Here is a 19237-nt window from a genome sequence, read left to right on the forward strand (position 1 = left end):
GGCACTGGGCAGATCCAATAGTTTTAAACTTCAACAGACACCCGCCTCCAAGTGAGTGAACGTTTGCCAATTACAGCAGTTCCAGACCTTCTGTACAAATGAAATGAAGTACGATGGTCTTCTGGTTGGACCAGGCTATCATTTTCCAACACCACTGACTGAAATCCGAAATCCGGTGCTTGCAACAAGCCTGTCTGGACGTTTGCATCACTTTTAAATGTCCTCTGGAAACACTGTTGTGAACTTTGCTGCGCGTTTTCTAAATGCTGCGCATGTGTTGAAGATGTTTTCTTAATTTGCTTGCGTTTTGTCTTCTTGCATGTGTTTTCTGATGTTGCAGTGCTGTGAGCTCTCAGGGCCACCGTAATGTTGCCCTATTTTACATTGTATCTTTGAAATGAAGGAAGAATGCTGTGTGTGTGTGTGTGTGTGTGTGTGTGTGTGTGTGTGTGTGTGTGTGTGTGTGTGTGTGTGTGTGTGTGTGTGTGTGTGTGTGTGTGTGTGTGTGTGTGTGTGTGTGTGTGTGTGTGTGTGTGTGTGTGTGTGTGTGTGTGTGTGTGTGTGTGTGTGTGTGTGTGTGTGTGTGTGTGTGTGTGTGTGTGTGTGTGTGTGTGTGTGTGTGTGTGTGTGTGTGTGTCATTGTTTGTCATTAGTTTTCCTCCTGTTGGCTTTATACTAAATTAGTTGAGTGAAAAGCCTAATTAATTAAGCCCTAGCCTGGTCCTACCAGACCATTGTACTTCATGTAATTTGTACAGAAGGCCTGGAATCTCAATTGACAAATGATAACTCACTTGAAGACGGGTGTCTGTTGTTTAAAAGTTTAAAACTATTGGATCTGCCCAGTGCCACTCTGGATCTGCCAACCAATCGCATAACGTTTGGTCGTGACGTATGTCATGCGCCGGCCTCTGAGCCACTCCTTCTGATCGCTGATTGGACTGGCAGAAATCTGGCTGGATAGAACTCACTAATATACCGCACACCCAGAAAAGCGGAATTATGTAGGCGGGCGGTGCCAGGCAAATGAGGCCCGGCTGTAATGGTGTCATATCATTTTGCTGAGTTCTGATCTGGTGTGAAACAACAGCAGGATGGGGAACTTCCGTCTATGGCTCAATTTTCAATCAATGCATGCATCTTTCTGCCTCTTCAAAGGACAGTCTGAATGCTTATTTTAACAGATAATATTTATCAACTGTTTGCATCATGATGCAGAAAGTACACAGTTTACATGCAAAGGCACAGCTTTGCTTTCCCAAAGGCAAATATGCTAACCTGCTCACAATGACAATGCTAACATGCTAATCTCAATCATATCGTATCAATACATGCAAATTGTTTTCTTTTTTCTTTTTTGTGAAATCATTTAAACATTATTTTATTGTATTTTCATGCTTTTAATTTTGTTTTGTACTTTGATATGTCTGAAATAAATTGAATCAATCTATCAATCTTCTTTTGTCATCTCAACTGGTCTACTCATCTCTGTTCTCCTGTCATTCTCCTGTCATTATTCTATCATGTTCAAGGGGGTAAATTACTTTCATATCAGCTCTATTCCAGAGGTATCACTGGGAGTGTTTGGGAAAGTGTCATCTTCTTCCATCCGTCTCTTCTATACTGTCTTTAAACATTCACTCTGAATAGGTTTCACTTTCTCATTTTGACAGGCGCTTGGACAAACAAAAACATTTTACTTGCGTCTTTATAAAAACACTGTACATGATCACTGATGCAAGATGTTGTTTACTACGATGTTGATGAAAAATATCGCAGACATGTCTGTCATTTCATAAAGCCTTTCTTTTTCTTTTCAAAGAGAGACTGTCTGGCTCACAATTTCCTGGTGGTTACTTTACACAGTCCCATCCCGTGCATGTCATGATTCGGCTGCAGTGCCACTGGGGTGTTGCAGGTGCCGAAGGAATGTAGAAATGTTCAGAACATATGATGAAAGTATTGTTGGTTTCCCTGAAGCAATTTAGAAAATAATCTCTCTCTGTGCTCTCCACTCTTTTATCCTCTCTCTCTCACCTTTAGGTGACATGTAATTGTTTCACCATCAGTGACGGAGAGCTGCAAGAGATTGGAGTTGGGCTGTATCCTAGGTAAGGCACTCACACCCACCCACGCACGCATGCACGCACACACAAGCACACACACACACACACACACACACACACACACACACACACACACACACACACAGGGCAATGTGTGAAGCATACATATCTCAAAAGCATCATTAATTTCAATTCAGCTCATAATCCTCATAGTGTGATGGTACCTCTCTCTCTCACTTGGGCAATAAAAATGCCACAAAATTTAAATGTGGCTCCAGTTACCTGCCAGATCACCGCACCCCAGACAACCCCACCCATCCTTTACCCGCTCACTTTCAAAGCCCTCAGCGCTCCCCTCACTATTTTCCTGACAGCCCTTTGAAGTATACGAGCAGGAAGGGAGGAAGAGAATAAGTGAATTTTTTTGTGGTGAGGCAAAAACTTGAAAATGAATGTTGACAGAATATTATAATGCTTTATTATAATAATCTTTTCGGGGAGAAAGAGATACACACACACACACACACACACACACACACACACACACACGGTATGGTACTGTAATCCCTGTATTGAGGCCTGGGTGAATGGATTGGGATTTGCCCTGTTGTTGCACATTTTGTTAGAGTTGTGACACACACGCACACACACACACACATGCACACACACTGCAAGTATCTCGGCCAGTTTATCTGGCCTATGGTCAGATGTCAGATGGTCAAAGCTCAGCCAAACCATGTGGTTCTGTGTCAGTGTGTGTCTGCGGTTCGTGTTGTAACTCATCCATAAATGATGGGACCATTCGCAGGTTGGTCCCCTGCCTATTCATATTTTGGGTTGCCAACCACATGGTTTGCTGAAAAGAGGGGGATTACTCTTGTGATGCTACACCTCCGTTCACCCTGTCACTTTCTGTTCATTTTTCTGTGCTCAATCGCTGACTTCCTCGTTCCCCTCGCTGACTCCACTAAGCCCATCCTTGTCTCTCTCTGTCTTCCACTCGCTCTGTAATAATTGGCCTGAAATACGATATCTTATCACATCAATTGGGCTCTTTATCATGAGCTTAATAATACATTAATAAACAGCTAGATTGATTACACAGGTCTTTGTTCACTTGTTGTAATCTACTGACAACGTGTCACCTAACTCAAAGCAAACATAAATCCAAATCCTCTCAGAGATACACCAATATAACAACAGATAGAAAAGATGAGTTTGATATGGCGTGCAAACCATTATAAGGTTATTATTATTATTATAAGGACATTATAAAAGCTTTACACTACATTCTGTTTTAATTTTTAGTGCCATTTAATTTGATATCTGCTGCAGTGGAGCATGTCCACAGAGCAAATCATAAGCCACACAGAGAAGATATATGGGAAAATAAAGACTTAAGAAACAGAAAGAGAAGAAATCCTTTAACCCTTTCACTTATTGAGTACAATTCAGTGGTCTTTCACTGTCAGTACTCTCTCACCCATGTGCTATTTGGCTCACTGTCCTTCTATCTACAGCAACAGTTAGTTTCAGTTAGTGTGTTAAGATACTGTTAATGTGAGATGGGGTTTAGTTAATTAATCTAATTAGTATGCTAATGAGCTGCTCTCCATCAGATAAAAACAGCGTTGAGGGCTCGATTTCAAGTTGATATTCAGCCCGCAACTTCTGCACTGCAGAACAATGCCAGGGGGTTTACTGATGGTTTCACAAAGGCTCAACACACACACACACGCACATGCTCACACACACCAACCACACACACTTGCAGCAATTGTTCTGATCTATGAATATGTTAACAAGAGCAGCAGTAATGAAAGGGGAGATAAAAACAGACAAACCTCTTAAATATTTTTTCCCAGCCATGTGTGCAGTGACAGTTTATGTCTTTTTACGGGTCAGGGGGGTCTGATAATAAAGACAATTAATAACTTTTTACAGTCCTGGGAACAGTACAGACTACAATATAGTCAAATCACCTTCGCTAATGGCACTATTCCATATAGCTACTATATGTGATTTAATTTGCTTTACAAAATATTAAGTGTAGATAAGGAATAAGACATCAATTCTAACATTCTTAGGGTCATAATCTGTTGCCACTTATATACGCTAAAACTATAGGAGTCTAATACAACAGGCGTGCAGTAAATCCTTCCTTCATGAAAGTTCTGATGTTCAGAAGTGATGGTTTAACTGTAAGATGGTTTTGGAGGTTGCAATCTGCACTGCTGTTAAACTAGTAGTTGTTTCTAATATGTATTCCACCTAATACACTGGGAACTAAGTGTATGTTTATGGTACTATAAGTGAAACGCTTTATTTATTGAAAATTATATCATAATAATAGTGTATTACTGCACGTTCATGTGAGGTTAGTGCTAGCAGGCTTATATACAAGGAAAAACGGAATTTGAACAATTGTGCTTCTCTCCCATTATATTGTATAACCCTCCCTGCATTCAAACAATTTGTCAATAACAACAATCAGATTAGGCCTAGTGATTCTGACACATTCAGTCAGTGTGCTTGTGGCTGAGTAAGAGTGTGGGTTGTATCTATTATAAATTTGGGGCAATGATTGCCATTGTTATGACAGAAGTGGAGTACCCATCGTTCTTCTGCTTTATTCTTTATTTGTGTGGGTATGTGTTTCTGAGAGGCTCACAGACCGCCAGGAAGAAATGAGTGACATTGTTATGACAGAAGTAGAGTACTAATTTTGTCATATTGTGCAGGGAATTATCGTGTGTGTGTGTGTCTGTGTGTGTGTGTGTGTGTGTGTGTGTGTGTGCGTGTGTGTGTGTGTGTCTGTGTGTGTTTGGTTCATTTGAGCACTGTTCAACCCCTTAAAGGCACCGTGGATACCATGAGGATGTAACAGATTTGATATCCTACAGCTCAGTGCTGCCCTCAGTGATTTGAAAAAACACAAAACCATTGGACATTTAGCAGTGGGTGGCTCGGCGGTATGCAGCTCTCGCTGTATTTTACTAAAATCCCGACCTAGGATCAGTCTCAACCTCCATCTTTTCCTCTTTGTCTTCTACACACATTAAGTGTGCAGCAGATGTAGTGTGATTAAAAAGACTAAGGGTGTATTCACACATGCCGTGTTTAGTTCGGTTGAAACGAACTCAGATGCACTTCTGCCTTCGGTGCGCATCTTTCAGGCAGGTGTGAATACAGCAATCGCACTCGGGTGCGGACCAAACAAACGCTCCGAGACCCGGCTGAAGAGGTAGTCTCGGTGCGTTTCCAAACGCACTCTGCTGCAGTTTGTTTGTGGTGTGAATTTGTCCGGACTCGATCCGACCCAAATGCAGGAGGCACTGTGCCTTTTCTTTCTTTTCTTTTTAAATAAATAGCCGTCAGCTTCACATTATGGGAAAGTGTTGTTGTCGCCATTGTTAGGACGATAAGTTGTGGTTTGACTGGGAGCCCAGAACAATATAGGCTATTACATTTGATCGAGAGGACGCATTAACATGTTGAATGTGTTCAGCGATCAGATGAAGGAGAGGGGAGCATCTCTCGCACAGTGCCAACAGGTTCACGCTGCGCAAGAAATGTGTGTTTTTATTTTGCTTCCCATGTACGGGACCGTCAATCCCCGTGTCAGTTTGGAGCTGAACTGCGCCGACCCAGCTGATACACAGCTTAATCAGCTGAGTGTCAGCTTGAGCCTATTCTTCTCGCGAGCCGCGCGTCCAGCACCAAAAATACAGTAAAAATTATGTTTCACATTGTAGGCTACAAGCCACATAACGTGGCATTGACATAGGGCTACATATTATAACCATATGAAACAACAATAATTTGATGTTTTTCCTCTTTATTTATAGGTTAGATGTAGGCAATTTTTTATTTTTAACCCCATATTATATCAATGATATATATTTCGCAGTTTTAACTTCGTACTTCCTGTTTCTCTCCACCCCAGAATGTCTGTCCAATGAATGAATAACCTCAGATCACGTGTGGTTTTGCTTCGTAATGCTGGTTCACTCGCAAAAGGGGCAATATGAAAGTGGACCACACCAAACAAAAAAAATCAAAACTCTATTTGGTCTGGACCAAAGCAAGTGAACTAGCGGACTTTCCCAGTGTGAATACACCCTAAGAGTAGCCAGTCAGCCACACACACACACACACACACACACACACACACACACACACACACACACACACACACACACACACACACACACACACACACACACACACACACACACACACACACACACACACACACAGAGATAGATATGCCAGGAAAATGTTTGAATGTCTTAAAAAATTTTAACACAAATGCATTTCTCTATCTTCTGTCTTCCCTGCCCTCAATTTCTAACTCCCTCACTTCTGTTTCCATTCCTTCTCAATCATCTTCCCCTACCTCCTCACTGCTCTCTCTCTCTCTCTCCCTCTATCTACCTTCACTCTTCCTCCACCTCTCCTTCCTGTGCCTCATCACCTTGTGTGCTCTCTCTCCCAGCTTATCTCTGCTAAACCATGACTGTAGGCCAAACTGTGTGATGGTGTTTGAGGGAACACGCCTGCAGCTCAGAGCTGTTCGGGATATCAACCCTGAAGAGGAGGTATGTGCAGAGAAAGAGAAAAATACTCACACTGCATCTTCACAACATCAACAGCGTGGGATAACACTATGGTTTTATCGACTGTGTTGTTGCCTCATCTTTTATGTACGTGTTCTTTATGAGCAATATTTATTTTACGTTTTTTTTTTTTTTTTTTTCGCTGTTGTTATTGATGGAGGAGCAGATGCCTGAGGCTGTTTTTGAGTAATACATAATCTGAAACTAAGAAGCATGTTTTCCAAGAATATAACGTCACTGTGGTTGTTATGGTCTGGCTTTTATTGTATAAGTAATAACAAATGTTAATAGAGGTACAATGAACTGATTGTTATTAAAATGGTAGCCAAGTGAAATATCACTGCAACACAAGCACTTGGCAGTGTCTTGGCACTGTCTCTCCTGGCTGTATGTAATGAGATGCAACCATGCCATCTGGAAGACACACACACTTCACTCCTACAGTTTATCTTCCTACATTACTTAATCTACCCATTTTACATGCTAAATTATTTCTCTTCCCGTCCCGCACTGATCAGTCAACTATGCTCTGCAGTATAGAGAAATAAGCAAAATATTGTTGCAAATATAAACAAAAAAATTCCTGTTTTTCAGCTTACCGTAAGTTACATTGACACGTTGTCACCGACTGAAGATCGACAGAGACAGCTGGAGGAGCAGTACCACTTCACCTGCTGCTGCCGGCATTGTGAATCTCAGGACAAAGTGAGATGCACACAAATGATGAAAATTTCTTATTTCTTGACTTAAAATGTGTAAAACCAGACATTCAAACGCACACAAACACGCACACACACACACACACACACACACACACACACACACACACACACACACACACACACACACACACACACACACACACACACACACACACACACACACACACACACACTTTTGCTGTGCCTCTGTTGGCTTAGACAGTGTATCAGTGCCTGACATGTAACAGTGTACCCTTTTCTGTCCTCTCTTACTTTTCCCACTTTCCCTTGGACTTATCTCCTGCTGTCCTCCTCTTCCTCTCTGTCACTCGGTCACGCTCCACCTCTTCACACCTCTCTCTCTCTCTCTCCCCCCCCCTTGTCTCTGACCACCCACTGAAAAATGAGGAATATTATCTTGTCCTTCAGCCCCAGTTTTCTTTTCCATCAATCTTAATCCACTCAGTCTTTTTGTTCAGCTATCTCACATTCTGTGTCCCCACTCTGTTTTCATTTTTTTCTCCGCCTCCACTTCTCTAGTTTTGCTCTCCATATGCCATGTATGACACTTTGGTCTCACTCTTCCACAACACAGCAACACTTAAGTGTGTGTGTGTGTGTGTGTGTGTGTGTGTGTGCGTGCACGTTTGTGTGTGTGTGTCTAAGGTTACAGACTCACTCACACACTTTCTGTCGCTGCCCCTCTTTCTCTTTAATCTTGAGATGATGATGTCAGGCTGCCGGGTTGTGACCTAAAGTTGTCATGGTGACTACATCAAAACCAGAAGATAATATTTGTGTGTAGTTTTTCTGTGTGTGTGTGTGTGTGTGTGTGTGTGTGTGTGTGTGTGTGTGTGTGTTTGTGTGCGCGCATGTGCGTGTTGTGCATGAGTAAGGCACTTGAAACAAGAAAAACTGTTTTGTATTATGTCCGACAGCTGGCAGGAGATATACAAAGTGCAGTCAGGATATTTTTTTTTAACTCTTTCAACAAACTCTCTTTCTCTATCAGTCTATGATGCTCACTACATCCAGCCCTTGTCATAGTATATGTGTTTATTTTGACATAGTCAGTATGGATGTTCAGGTAGTTCTCCTCCTCTCTCTTAGGAAGGGCTCATGCTGTCAGGGGACGAATCAACATGGCGCCTGTTGAAGGAGGCTCTACCCAGACTGGAAGGACTGAAAGCAGAGTCGGGTATCCTTTACAATTGTCAATAATTATCTACTTTACTGTGGGACAATGGTCACAGTATATTCCGCAGAGGGATGTACTTACTATATATCAGCTGTATTAAAGAGACACACCTGCGCACTACTGTTGCCTCTACACATCACAGACAACTGGGTGGATTAGAGGAACACACTTCCATGTTGTCACTCGCCATGTCTGAGTGCTTAACAGATACAATGCTGATTACGCATGCGGACTGAGTTGGACTAAGAAAGTTTGTTTTTTTCTGATCTTTGAGTTAGAGCTAGTTTTTGCATCACCATGCTTCAATTGTGATGACAGCGAGAGCATGCTTGGCGATATCTTGTTAAGTCAATTAATGAATCACCCCTAATGCATGAATCATACCTCAATAATAGCCTTATTTTACACATGATCTATGTTGATGAAGATTCAGAAACCTAAAAATGCACTTTAGAGAAGCCCCACAAAATGTCCCTCTTATTGCGTTGCAGTCCGCAACCTAGATCTGTTACACATTTCAGAAAGTCTTGATTGTGGACATGCTTTTATCCTAACAGACTCATTTGAATTGATAGGAGCTCATGGTTTTACTTCTGTAAATAGCTGGCAGGTGATACTGTATATTTATATACTTTACACAAAATGAGAACAAACCATTTCTAAGTTGTCCTCATAAATACTTCATATATTTGGGAGATATCAGGGTGCGGATTTGATTTTCACATTTGTATGCATCCAGTATGAATTTGCTTTTCCTGAAGTGACCCTCCAGATTGGAAAGGACTACTAGAGAGCCGTCTGTTGTCGACTGTCTGTGACGACGTGCCTGATGAAAATCTCTTTAAGCTCAGGATCACAGACATGGCTCTGGATGCTTCCATCCACTTGGGACTTTGGGAGGAAGCTTTGGGACATGGGAAGAAAACACTTCCAGTATACAAGTGAGTCTGTGTGTGTGTGTGTGTGTGTGTCAGGTATACTTTGCTGTATGGGGATGAAACTAAAGACTTTATCCTATAGATTTCTTCAATGGTTTGGATTTAAATATGAATATGTGCTTGGGTTGGGTGGTTTCCATCATCCTGACTCTTATATTGATAGCAATGTGAGGAAAAGGACAAGCATAACTATTTCAAAGTGTAACTTCCTTACGTAACGTAATTTTTTAATATTGTATACATAAATCTATTGTTTTTAACTATCTGAAATAGAGCAGTAATCAGTTCTTTACCGAGACCCAGGAGGTTCATAGCAAGGGTAGAGTGTGATGGGAAATAACTGTGTATATCATAGTGTTCTGGTAAGATAACATTAGATCAGCACTGTGTGACACTGCAAAGATAAGATGTTATAGACGTTCTAAATCTGTGGTATCCAGTGCTTGATGGTTTGTTGTTGCATTGGGGTTGTTAGTTTCCTATCATCATGTTTTGTGTAAAGGCAGCAGATTACAGTATTTACACCGTTTTACACAGTGTTTCTCTCAAACTCCAAATTATTCCCATCGACTTTTGTTTGTGTGTAAGACTTATCGATCTTGTATGCGCCCCTGGTGACCCACTTTTTCTCTCTCTCTCACACTCACGCACATAGACACACACACACACACACACACACACACACGCACGCACACACACACACGCACACACAGAGAGCAGCATATCCACGGGAGAGAAACAGTAATACAGCTTATCAATAACTAACCAGACAGAGTAGCAGAGAGAGGGTGATAAGGACAAGGGGATGGATATATTGGTGTCAGTTGAAAGAAACTGAGAAAAAATTTCTCAAGGAAGCACAGGCCAAACCGAAGTGAGGGATAGGTTGTCTGGGTCTTCAGGGAAAAGAGAGAAAGGTGTTGGGCAAGGACGGAAGAGAGAAATGAGAGTGAAGAATAGTTGGCAAACCATAAGCATGTGAAAGTAGACACAAGGAATAAGTTAAAACAATGATGTAAAATGGAGTATTAGCTTGGAGAAGAGGGAAGACGGTGAAAGAAAGAACCTAAAAGGGTAGAAGAAAAAAGAGAGTGAGAGTGGGAAGAGGATCTCCATATTCATCTCCCATCCTCCTCTGGGCTCTTCATATGGTGGTGGAAGAAAGATAGCTGCAGGAGTTCTCTATCTTTCTCTTTCTCCTGTCCTTCCCCTCATTCTGTATTCCTTTCTTCCTTCACGCTCTCTGCAGGTCTTTTTTCATGTTTCTCTGCTCAGTTTGGGATGTAAGAGGGTTTTTTCCCCCCTCCCTGCACACCCTCCTGCAGGCTGCATGCGCCAGGGCGTATTATTGAATGTCTCCACGCTGCACATATTTCACTGCTATAGACGTGCTCACACACATTCATGAATACGTGAATGAATGCACAGCCACGTATCCCCGAAAGCACGCACACGGCGGTGTCCTGTGTGCATGTGTGTGTTGTGACAGCTCACACACATAAAGTATGGCTTCAACCTGAAATGCTGTATTTGTTCTGACTTATATTTCCGTTGGTAACAGCCCCAAACATATACAATGTCACATTCCATTGAGGCTCACAGGGCAGCACTAATAGAGAGTAAACCATAGAGTCAAAAATGGTCATTCTGTCTCTGGAGATTATCCTTTTTACAATAAATAAAAAAAGTAATAAATGGAGAAATCTGTCAGAAAAGATACGATTTCTGCATCGACTGTGGCTTCTGTAGAGCACCCACGTTGTGTTCTTCCCCTGCTCTGGTGATGACAAAAGTAATGAATTGATTCAAGAAATAAGGAAAAGAAGATATACAGAAAAATATAATCATCAACATGTGGCAAAATAACTCTACAAACTGATGAACTATGTAAGCGTATGCAATGTGGAAATCGGTCTGTTTGTAGAGTTGAAATCTTTGCATTTTTCTTGATAAATATCTGATTTTCTCTGAAAGGAGAAGTCGGCTAAGTAGTTAAACTGTGATTTCAAGCTCATCCAAATGCTCCCTATCTTAGTAACGGATGCATTGCTGTGCCTGGCTTGCTAAACTGTGGAAAAGTGGACTTGAAATTGGACAGAAAACATAATACAATTAAGGAAAATACCCTGCTAATCTTTCCTCCTGTTTTTTTCCGTTCTCCTTTCTCCAGTTTTTCCACTTAATGAGATAATCCTTGTTTCCTAGTCTTGTTAACAGCAGACCGTGGATCTTTGTTCCCAACAAGGGTCTCATTAGTTCCACTGCATTTGACTGAAAAATTCTACACTTTTCCACAACCAATAATTTCTCCCTCTTGCCCCACTCTCTATATACCCATAGCCCAGAGCTATAGCTTCCTAGGTAGCTGCATGGGGCAGGACTTGTATTTACTTGTAATGTACTGTTCCGGGTAAAAAAGGAGGGGAGAATTAAACAGGCTGCAAGTTAATGAAATTGATTTAATTGTTGTGTGCTTCTATATGGGAAGAGAAAATATAACTGGAGTTTGGTGTGGATGTGTATGTTTGCATGTCATGGCTGCTTGAATCACTGGCTTGATAATTAAATCATATGGTAACTAACATGTTGTTGTTCATGCAGGACTAATGTTGTTGTTTTTAGTATCTGAACTCCATATTTAATTAATCAATTGTAAGCACAGGATCTGGGATAACCTCAGTAATTGGTGGGCTTGTCAGTTAGTGGTCTAGCTAGGCTTGAACGAACCAAACAAATGGGCTGTTATGGAGTCTAAATGTATTTGGCAGTTAATTAACTTTGTTTCACTGTGCTTCAGACAACACATATTTGCATAAGAAAGTTGCTTTTCAGCCAATAACGACACAATTAAGGAGATGCAGTGAAGTTTGCGTTCACATGTGATTGAACTGAGAGTGTTTACTCGGGAAAGAAGTGAACTATGGCAAATAATACACCAGACTATTGAGGGTGAAGTGGATACAAATTGACCTCAGCTTTGTGTGCATGCATGCTCATCCATTAATGCCTGTGTCTATCTATGTGTCTGTGTTTACATACAGCTCTTCGTGTGTGTGTGTGTGTGTGTGTGTGTGTGTGTGTGTGTGTGTGTGTGTGTGTGTGTGACTGAGTTGGGAGAGAGAGAGGGAAAGAGTCAGGCCAGACATTTAAATAAGGTGTGCTTTGTCAGAGAGCATTTCAGTGCAGTCTTACAGCATTTTTGTAAAATAATAATATGGAAAAGGGAACAGAGGGAAGGCTTAAGAGAGCGTCAGAGGAGAGCAGCAACCGACCGACATCCCAACTCTAATCTGTGCAGTTAGCGGGGCAAAAAGAACAAATACAAACAGGTAGGAGCGGAGCGCAAAACATGTGAAATGGGAAAAGGAAGGAGAGATTAAAGGCGAGGGATGAAGGAGGAAAGATGATAAACGGCAAGTCAGGTAAATGAGTGTTTTGAGAACCCCAGTGTTTACCAACAACAAAGCTGCTTCCTAAGTGTGTGTGTGTGTGTGTGTGTGTGTGTGTGTGTGTGTGTGTGTGTGTGTGTGTGTGTGTGTGTGTGTGTGTGTGTGTGTGTGTGTGTGTGTGTGTGAGATCAGAACTCTGTCTCCATGGTCTCATCACTGGCTAACACTTTGATGTCAAAAGATGTCAAGCAGCACTTTCTTTCACTGCAAGGTGACAGTGTGCTCACGTTTGTTTGTGTTCTTGCTTGTATGAGCAAATTTGTATGCGTGCATTTACAGCATGCATTTTGTGTAGATTGCGTCTTCGTACATGTTGGTTTTGTGCAGTTATCATGCTTATGCGTTTGTTATTAGTTAGTTGTCTTTTAAAATAAAACTAAAATTTAAAGGAATTGAATGAAACGGATATGATGGAGAATAGTGTAGAGAAGTGGGAACTTAGACACACTGACAATGCAACCCACACACATTCAGGCAGGTATACTCAGAGACATGCACACTAGCAGTGACTTAATATTCTCAATTGTATTTCCTCTATCTCACCAGCTCCTACTTATATTTGCATCACACTTGCATACAGGCACAGACTGGCAACGCAAATATGATTAGTCTTGTCCATGTAAAAATCTGTACCGTTACCAGAAGTATGTGCTGTGAGTGTATTGCCTCAGGCTTCACTCACAGTGCAAACATAGAAAAATTATTTTACTTTACTTTAACATCCAGTGTAGCCTACGACTCCATTTAAAAGTGAATGTCATCATAAAGTGCTGGTTCGCTTGAAACGATTCAATTATATAAACATTGTTTACTAGTCTGTGAAACACAACTGAGCTATGAGTGGTTTCAAATTACTCAGTCAGATACATTTGTTACAGTGCTGCACGTAATGAAATCCTCACTGCCAGCTTCATACCAAAATGCTTTCTCATCACTTTCATGTCATGTGGATTTCAAGCACATTGCCTGTGGTGATTCCCATATAATAATTTCCCATACATTTTGGACCGAAGAAGAATGCAAAAATATTTTCACCAAGCCGATGGAAAACGTTTTCTTTCAACAATGTCTCTCCCTGTGTTTTCAACTTCTATTTTATCTCTTCCTTTTTAAGACGATACTACCCTGACCCCCATCCGGTCCATGGGGTTCAGCTTATGAGAGTTGGTAAGCTGCAACATTACCTGGAACATATTGAGGAGGCACTGGACACATTCAAACAGGTGTGTGAATGGTAAAGTATTGACAAACATAAATTGCTACATTAAAAGCACCATGCTACGTTGTGCAGCAATGGTATTATTATACAGACAGGTTTCTAAACACAAGTTTCATTAGTGTTACATCCTTTCTACTGTAGTACTGTACCGTACCATTCCACTTTGTTGTAGCAATAGAAGGAACGACGGCTAAGACACTCATTATCATTTCCCCTTTCACAGGCTTATGAAATCATAAAGATCACCCATGGTGACGGTCACCCCATGACAACTGATCTATTGATGAGAATGGAGGAATGTCGCGCTGAGGTGGATCAACAATCATCCAGCAGTCACAGAGGCCCATTGAGATCTTTGACATAACTGAGTCTTAATGTTTTAGGGTATCAACAGATGTGATTTGTTGTATGAATAAAAAAAGTTGAAAAATATAAATTTGACCTGCTGTAAATTATATCATAAAATCAGTCCAAAAATCTTGCCCGCGTTGTATATCAAGACTTGTCTTGGTAAAATAGCTTCAACCTTTATTTTTTATTTTGTTAAAACTAAATTAAATGTCTTAACGATTGGTATACCCAGTCTACAGTCTTACTAGCGGCCTTGTGAGGCGCAGCAGTTATTTGAGCTGAAAACTAGGGTAACACTTTACAATAAGGTACACACAATTGTAGGTAGTTACTGAGTAACAAATGAAAATTGAACGAGTAACTACTATATAGTTATGGATGAAATACTATATACGTTACTTTATTAGTATAGGGTCCGTTTGCGTCACTATATTGACAAAAGTGGTACCCCTTCCGTACTTTTTCCACCAGCAGGGTATTCCAATAGATCTCTGTGGTAATTCCTAAAACATCTTAAATAGAGGAGATGGCAGCCCTTCAAGGCATAATGGACCGAAGAAGAATGAAGGCTTTTTCGATGGGAAATCATGAATTATGTGCTAGTAAGGGCGGGAACTTGTGTTTTGAAGTCATTGGAAGATGTATGTGATCTCTATTTTGTGAGTAATTACGATGGTTTGCCGAAGTGGTTACACCGGTTGCTATGGGGACGATTTCATAGCAAAAGTGGCATTAAAAAAATAAGTAATACTTCTCAAAAACAGAGTCACAAACGTATTCTTGATAGATGTCTGCATCACGGCTCATGTTAATTGACATACACAGTAAGACATCCCTCAGTGTGTGTGTATGTGTGTGTGTGTGTGTGTGTGTGTGTGTGTGAGAGAGAGAGAAAGAGAGAGAGGGGTAGTGCTAGAGTATGGAACTTTAGGCCAGTGTCACCAGTGTTTAATCTATACATACAATCTAGATGAGTGACGAGTGTGTGTGTGCATGCATGCGTGTGTGTTGTTTTAGCAAAGTCATGTTTTCAAAACATCCATATTTCCTCTACACATATCCATCACACACACTTCCCATGGTAATCCATGTTTCTGTGTGTTTCTCTGTCGGTGTGTGACTCCCAAATTAAGCCCAGAGTGTGACTGTGATAGGATCAGTTTCTGTCTTTCTCACACACACACACACACACACACACACACACACACACACACACACACACACACACACACACACACACACACACTTCCCATGTTAATCCTGAAAGTTCTGGTATTTGAAAACTGATGACAGCATTTCCTCTGAGTGGGAAAAGTGTGTGTGTGTGTGTGTGTGTGTGTGTGTGTGTGTGTGTGTGTGTGTGTGTGTGTGTGTGTGTGTGTGTGTGTGTGTGTGTGTGTGTGTGTGTGTGTGTGTTTCTATGGGCTATGGGAGGATAATGCTGATAGGCCTAATATGTTTCTTTTGAGGTTACAAATAAAAGGTTTTGCTTTTCTGACACTTTATCACTCTCTTTGTTACTGCAATAGGCGACATGTTAGAAAACCCAAATCCTTCATCCCTCCTGGATCAGTGAGCTGTGGACTATCCTCTGTTCTGTTCAATGGTATTCAGAATAGGAATTGTATATCACAAGATATTAGATTTTTTTAAATAATGGTCTATTATTGAGCAACCACAAAGCTTTCCCAACTATGTGTGTACGGAAAGAGCAAATGCTTTCATTATCTGGATTTTAAATGAAACGGATGAATTGACGAGTGCAGTAATGACACTAGTGGACCCAATGGTCTCTGGACTTTCTATTCCATGACTCACTCTATTGCATCTGAAGCTTTCTGTCCCTCCTCCTCTCCACTCTCTCACCTTTTATAACAGCCATCAAGTCTGATGTATCGCTTAACCATAACCCTCTGTCACTCACAATCTCTCCCCTATTTTCTGTTTCTCACTCACCAAAGGCTTTCAAATTCAATTCACTCTTCACTCGCTGCATCTCCCTGTAAAGGCAGCCTCGACCAAAAAGGAACTATGAGTGTTTTTTAACCCATTTTCATTCACTCACCCTCCTGCCATTTACTCTTCCCCATTTTCAATTTCCATTCCCATTTCAGGGAGACACTCCACTCCACCTATCTGTGTGTCTCCTCAATGCGCCATCTCACCTTTTCACCATCTATACTCTCCTCCTGTAACCATCTCTCACTCTCTTTTTCCATTGTGCCTTTACCTAAGGAGACACTATTTCATCTAAATGTTCAAGTACACTGTATTGGTACACTCACTATGATGGCCAGGCTTCATACGAATCAGCTAAACCTACGTTTTCCAATCCTGTGTTTAAGACAACCATAGTAATGTGTTTAAAGTACTTTCTAATCTGGAATTCAATTTAGCATTTGCTCCTTCATAAAATTGCAAATTGAGCCTTTCATCTCTGCCGTTACTTTCCTCTTCCCTCATACAGAGAGATGCCGCTGTCTCAAAGTGTCATTAAAGCCAGAGATGGCAGATTTTATCCGAGCTATCTTTTCCTGTTTATCTTCGTATATGTTGAAGGGTTTAGTGATTCTATTAGCTACCGGTCTCAGGCATTACAATTCCAAATCATTGGACTTAAGTAAAGAAATCAGCCTATCTCTCCTGAGCAGGGAGTTCAACTCTTTCTCTTGCCTAAGGGCAAATTATTTGAGTGGATTGGTGAGTTCAGAAAAGAGAGATTTGGTGAACAATGATTGATTTGTTAAAAAAATAAAAATAAAAAAATTACCAAGGAGAACATTCTCTTGCTATATTTTTTAATAATTTTTTAAGAATCCACTAGTGTCTGTAATCCTTCCTTCCTAACCTCCTCCATCTCATTTCTCTTTCACCGGTTCAGCACTTTTTCTCCCTTTATTCTCCTTTATCCTCTAATCTCTTTCTCCCACTGCTTCCTTCTGCTTCCTCTTCCTTGCTGCGCTTGGGTGATCAAAGCAAGCTCAACTGGGCAATATATCACCTAGAAAGCTGCTTACAGGCTACTGAGGGTTCACACACACTCACTGAAAACCAAATCACATGTAGTACAAAACACGCTCAAAATCTAAATGTCTAGGGAATGTCATGTATAAAAAAAAAAAGTCACTTTGAAACCGAAACAGATTTTGTTAACATGGATAAAAACAGACAACCTCTCCTGTTTCATTCCTGTGAGAAACGAGGAAATCATAAATGAATTCTCTATTCCTCTAGTGTGTGTGTGTGTTAAGGGGTGGTACAAATCAATTTTTGTGAGAGAGTGGTTAATAACAGTATGGATATGTGTCATTTTGGAAGGGGAAAGGTTTCAAACATTCAGGTGAAATGTTGACGTGACAGTTCTTAATTGTCAGCATATATCACAGGAGTCTAGATCTCCAGGCAGAGGAAATAGTCTCCTCTGATCTAAGCCATCTCTACTCCACAGGACTGACAGGGTTTGGCCATATCTGGCAGAAATAACTGGACTGTCACAAATTCAAAAAAATCTGAAGAATCAAATGAACCATTGATGTGCTTTGCCGGGGCACAGCTGTTTTATCCAAAGAAAAACAAGTGAGCACTATTTCACAAAAATACTCCCTTATTATCCACTTGGCTGCTGCACATGCACCCAAAACAGATAAGTGGTGAAGTGGGAAATACATGAGAGAGGAACATGGTTGTAAAAATGTTATTTTAATTGAAATGAGTCATTAAAATGTGGATCATGCCGGTGGTTTAGCTGCTACTCTGTCCACTATTCTGTTCTCAAAGAATGAAGAATCAGATGTGAAACTCTTTCAATACATTTCTTTATTTACATCCCTCTGTTTTGCTCTTCATCAACACAATACGTCGGAACACATTTCTCAGAAGCAGTCAATCTGAAGAGGACATTATGATTGCAGTCTACACTTATGTTTACCACACACATAGTGGCATTATCTGATAACGTGTCATAACTATATGGTTAATTCTCATAAAGAAATAACTCATCCTTCCACTTAACAAATTGTCATGTTAACTGACAAACACACAAACAGTTTAATCTGTTATGTAGAGATGTTCCATTTGACAACATCTGTTTCTGGAAAATCTGTTCCGACCAAAGACTTTTAACACTAAAGAACGTCAAGATGCTATGTGTCAGATTAGCAGATAACACGTTATAATTCATGAACACACAGCAGCACATTAGTCAAATTCTTTATTACACTGTGTTTTTTTTATTGTTTATTTATTTTGCCCTCAAACCTTATATAACAGATGGCATTTGAGGAAGTGTGTTAAAAGAACCTGCCAATGAATATTCTTTTAAGCATGTTTGGCAGTGACACAACAGGGTAGAAACCTCACACATAGCATCTTAAATTTGGAAACAGTGGGGTTCCCAAAACATTCACTGCTAGTTACACAAGGGTGTGGTTGATTTGGCAAAGTACTGTCTTTTATTATTGTCAACAACACTGTTGTCTTCATAATTAACATTTTCCTCTTCACTTGTTAAAAGAAGAAGAAATTTGGTCTGTATTTAATCCACTGTTGTGCTAAAACCACATTACTACTGGCTGTGAATGTTTTAGGAAACCCAAAACCCATCACAACCTCCCACAGTAACAACAAGAGCAAATAAAAATCAACAGAAAGTATATAAAATAAAATAAAAATGAATGTATATATGATATGTGTACAG

At 40.6% G+C, this 19237-nt stretch overlaps 1 protein-coding gene across 1 annotated transcript in view; it reads left to right on the forward strand.

Moving 5' to 3' along the window:
• smyd3 (SET and MYND domain containing 3) overlaps positions 1-14591 on the forward strand; it is a 74833-nt gene extending 60242 nt beyond the window's left edge. Inside the window, exons 6-12 of the mRNA XM_080053685.1 lie at positions 2044-2111; positions 6565-6667; positions 7280-7390; positions 8497-8584; positions 9357-9525; positions 14086-14194; positions 14414-14591. Of these exons, the coding sequence (XP_079909811.1) occupies positions 2044-2111; positions 6565-6667; positions 7280-7390; positions 8497-8584; positions 9357-9525; positions 14086-14194; positions 14414-14554 (789 nt within the window). The 3' untranslated portion in view covers positions 14555-14591. The remainder of the gene's footprint in view (positions 1-2043; positions 2112-6564; positions 6668-7279; positions 7391-8496; positions 8585-9356; positions 9526-14085; positions 14195-14413) is intronic.
• Positions 14592-19237: the final 4646 nt, after the last annotated feature.

This window comes from Ammodytes marinus, assembly GCF_949987685.1.
Source record: "Ammodytes marinus genome assembly, chromosome: 1".
NCBI lineage: Eukaryota > Metazoa > Chordata > Actinopteri > Uranoscopiformes > Ammodytidae > Ammodytes > Ammodytes marinus.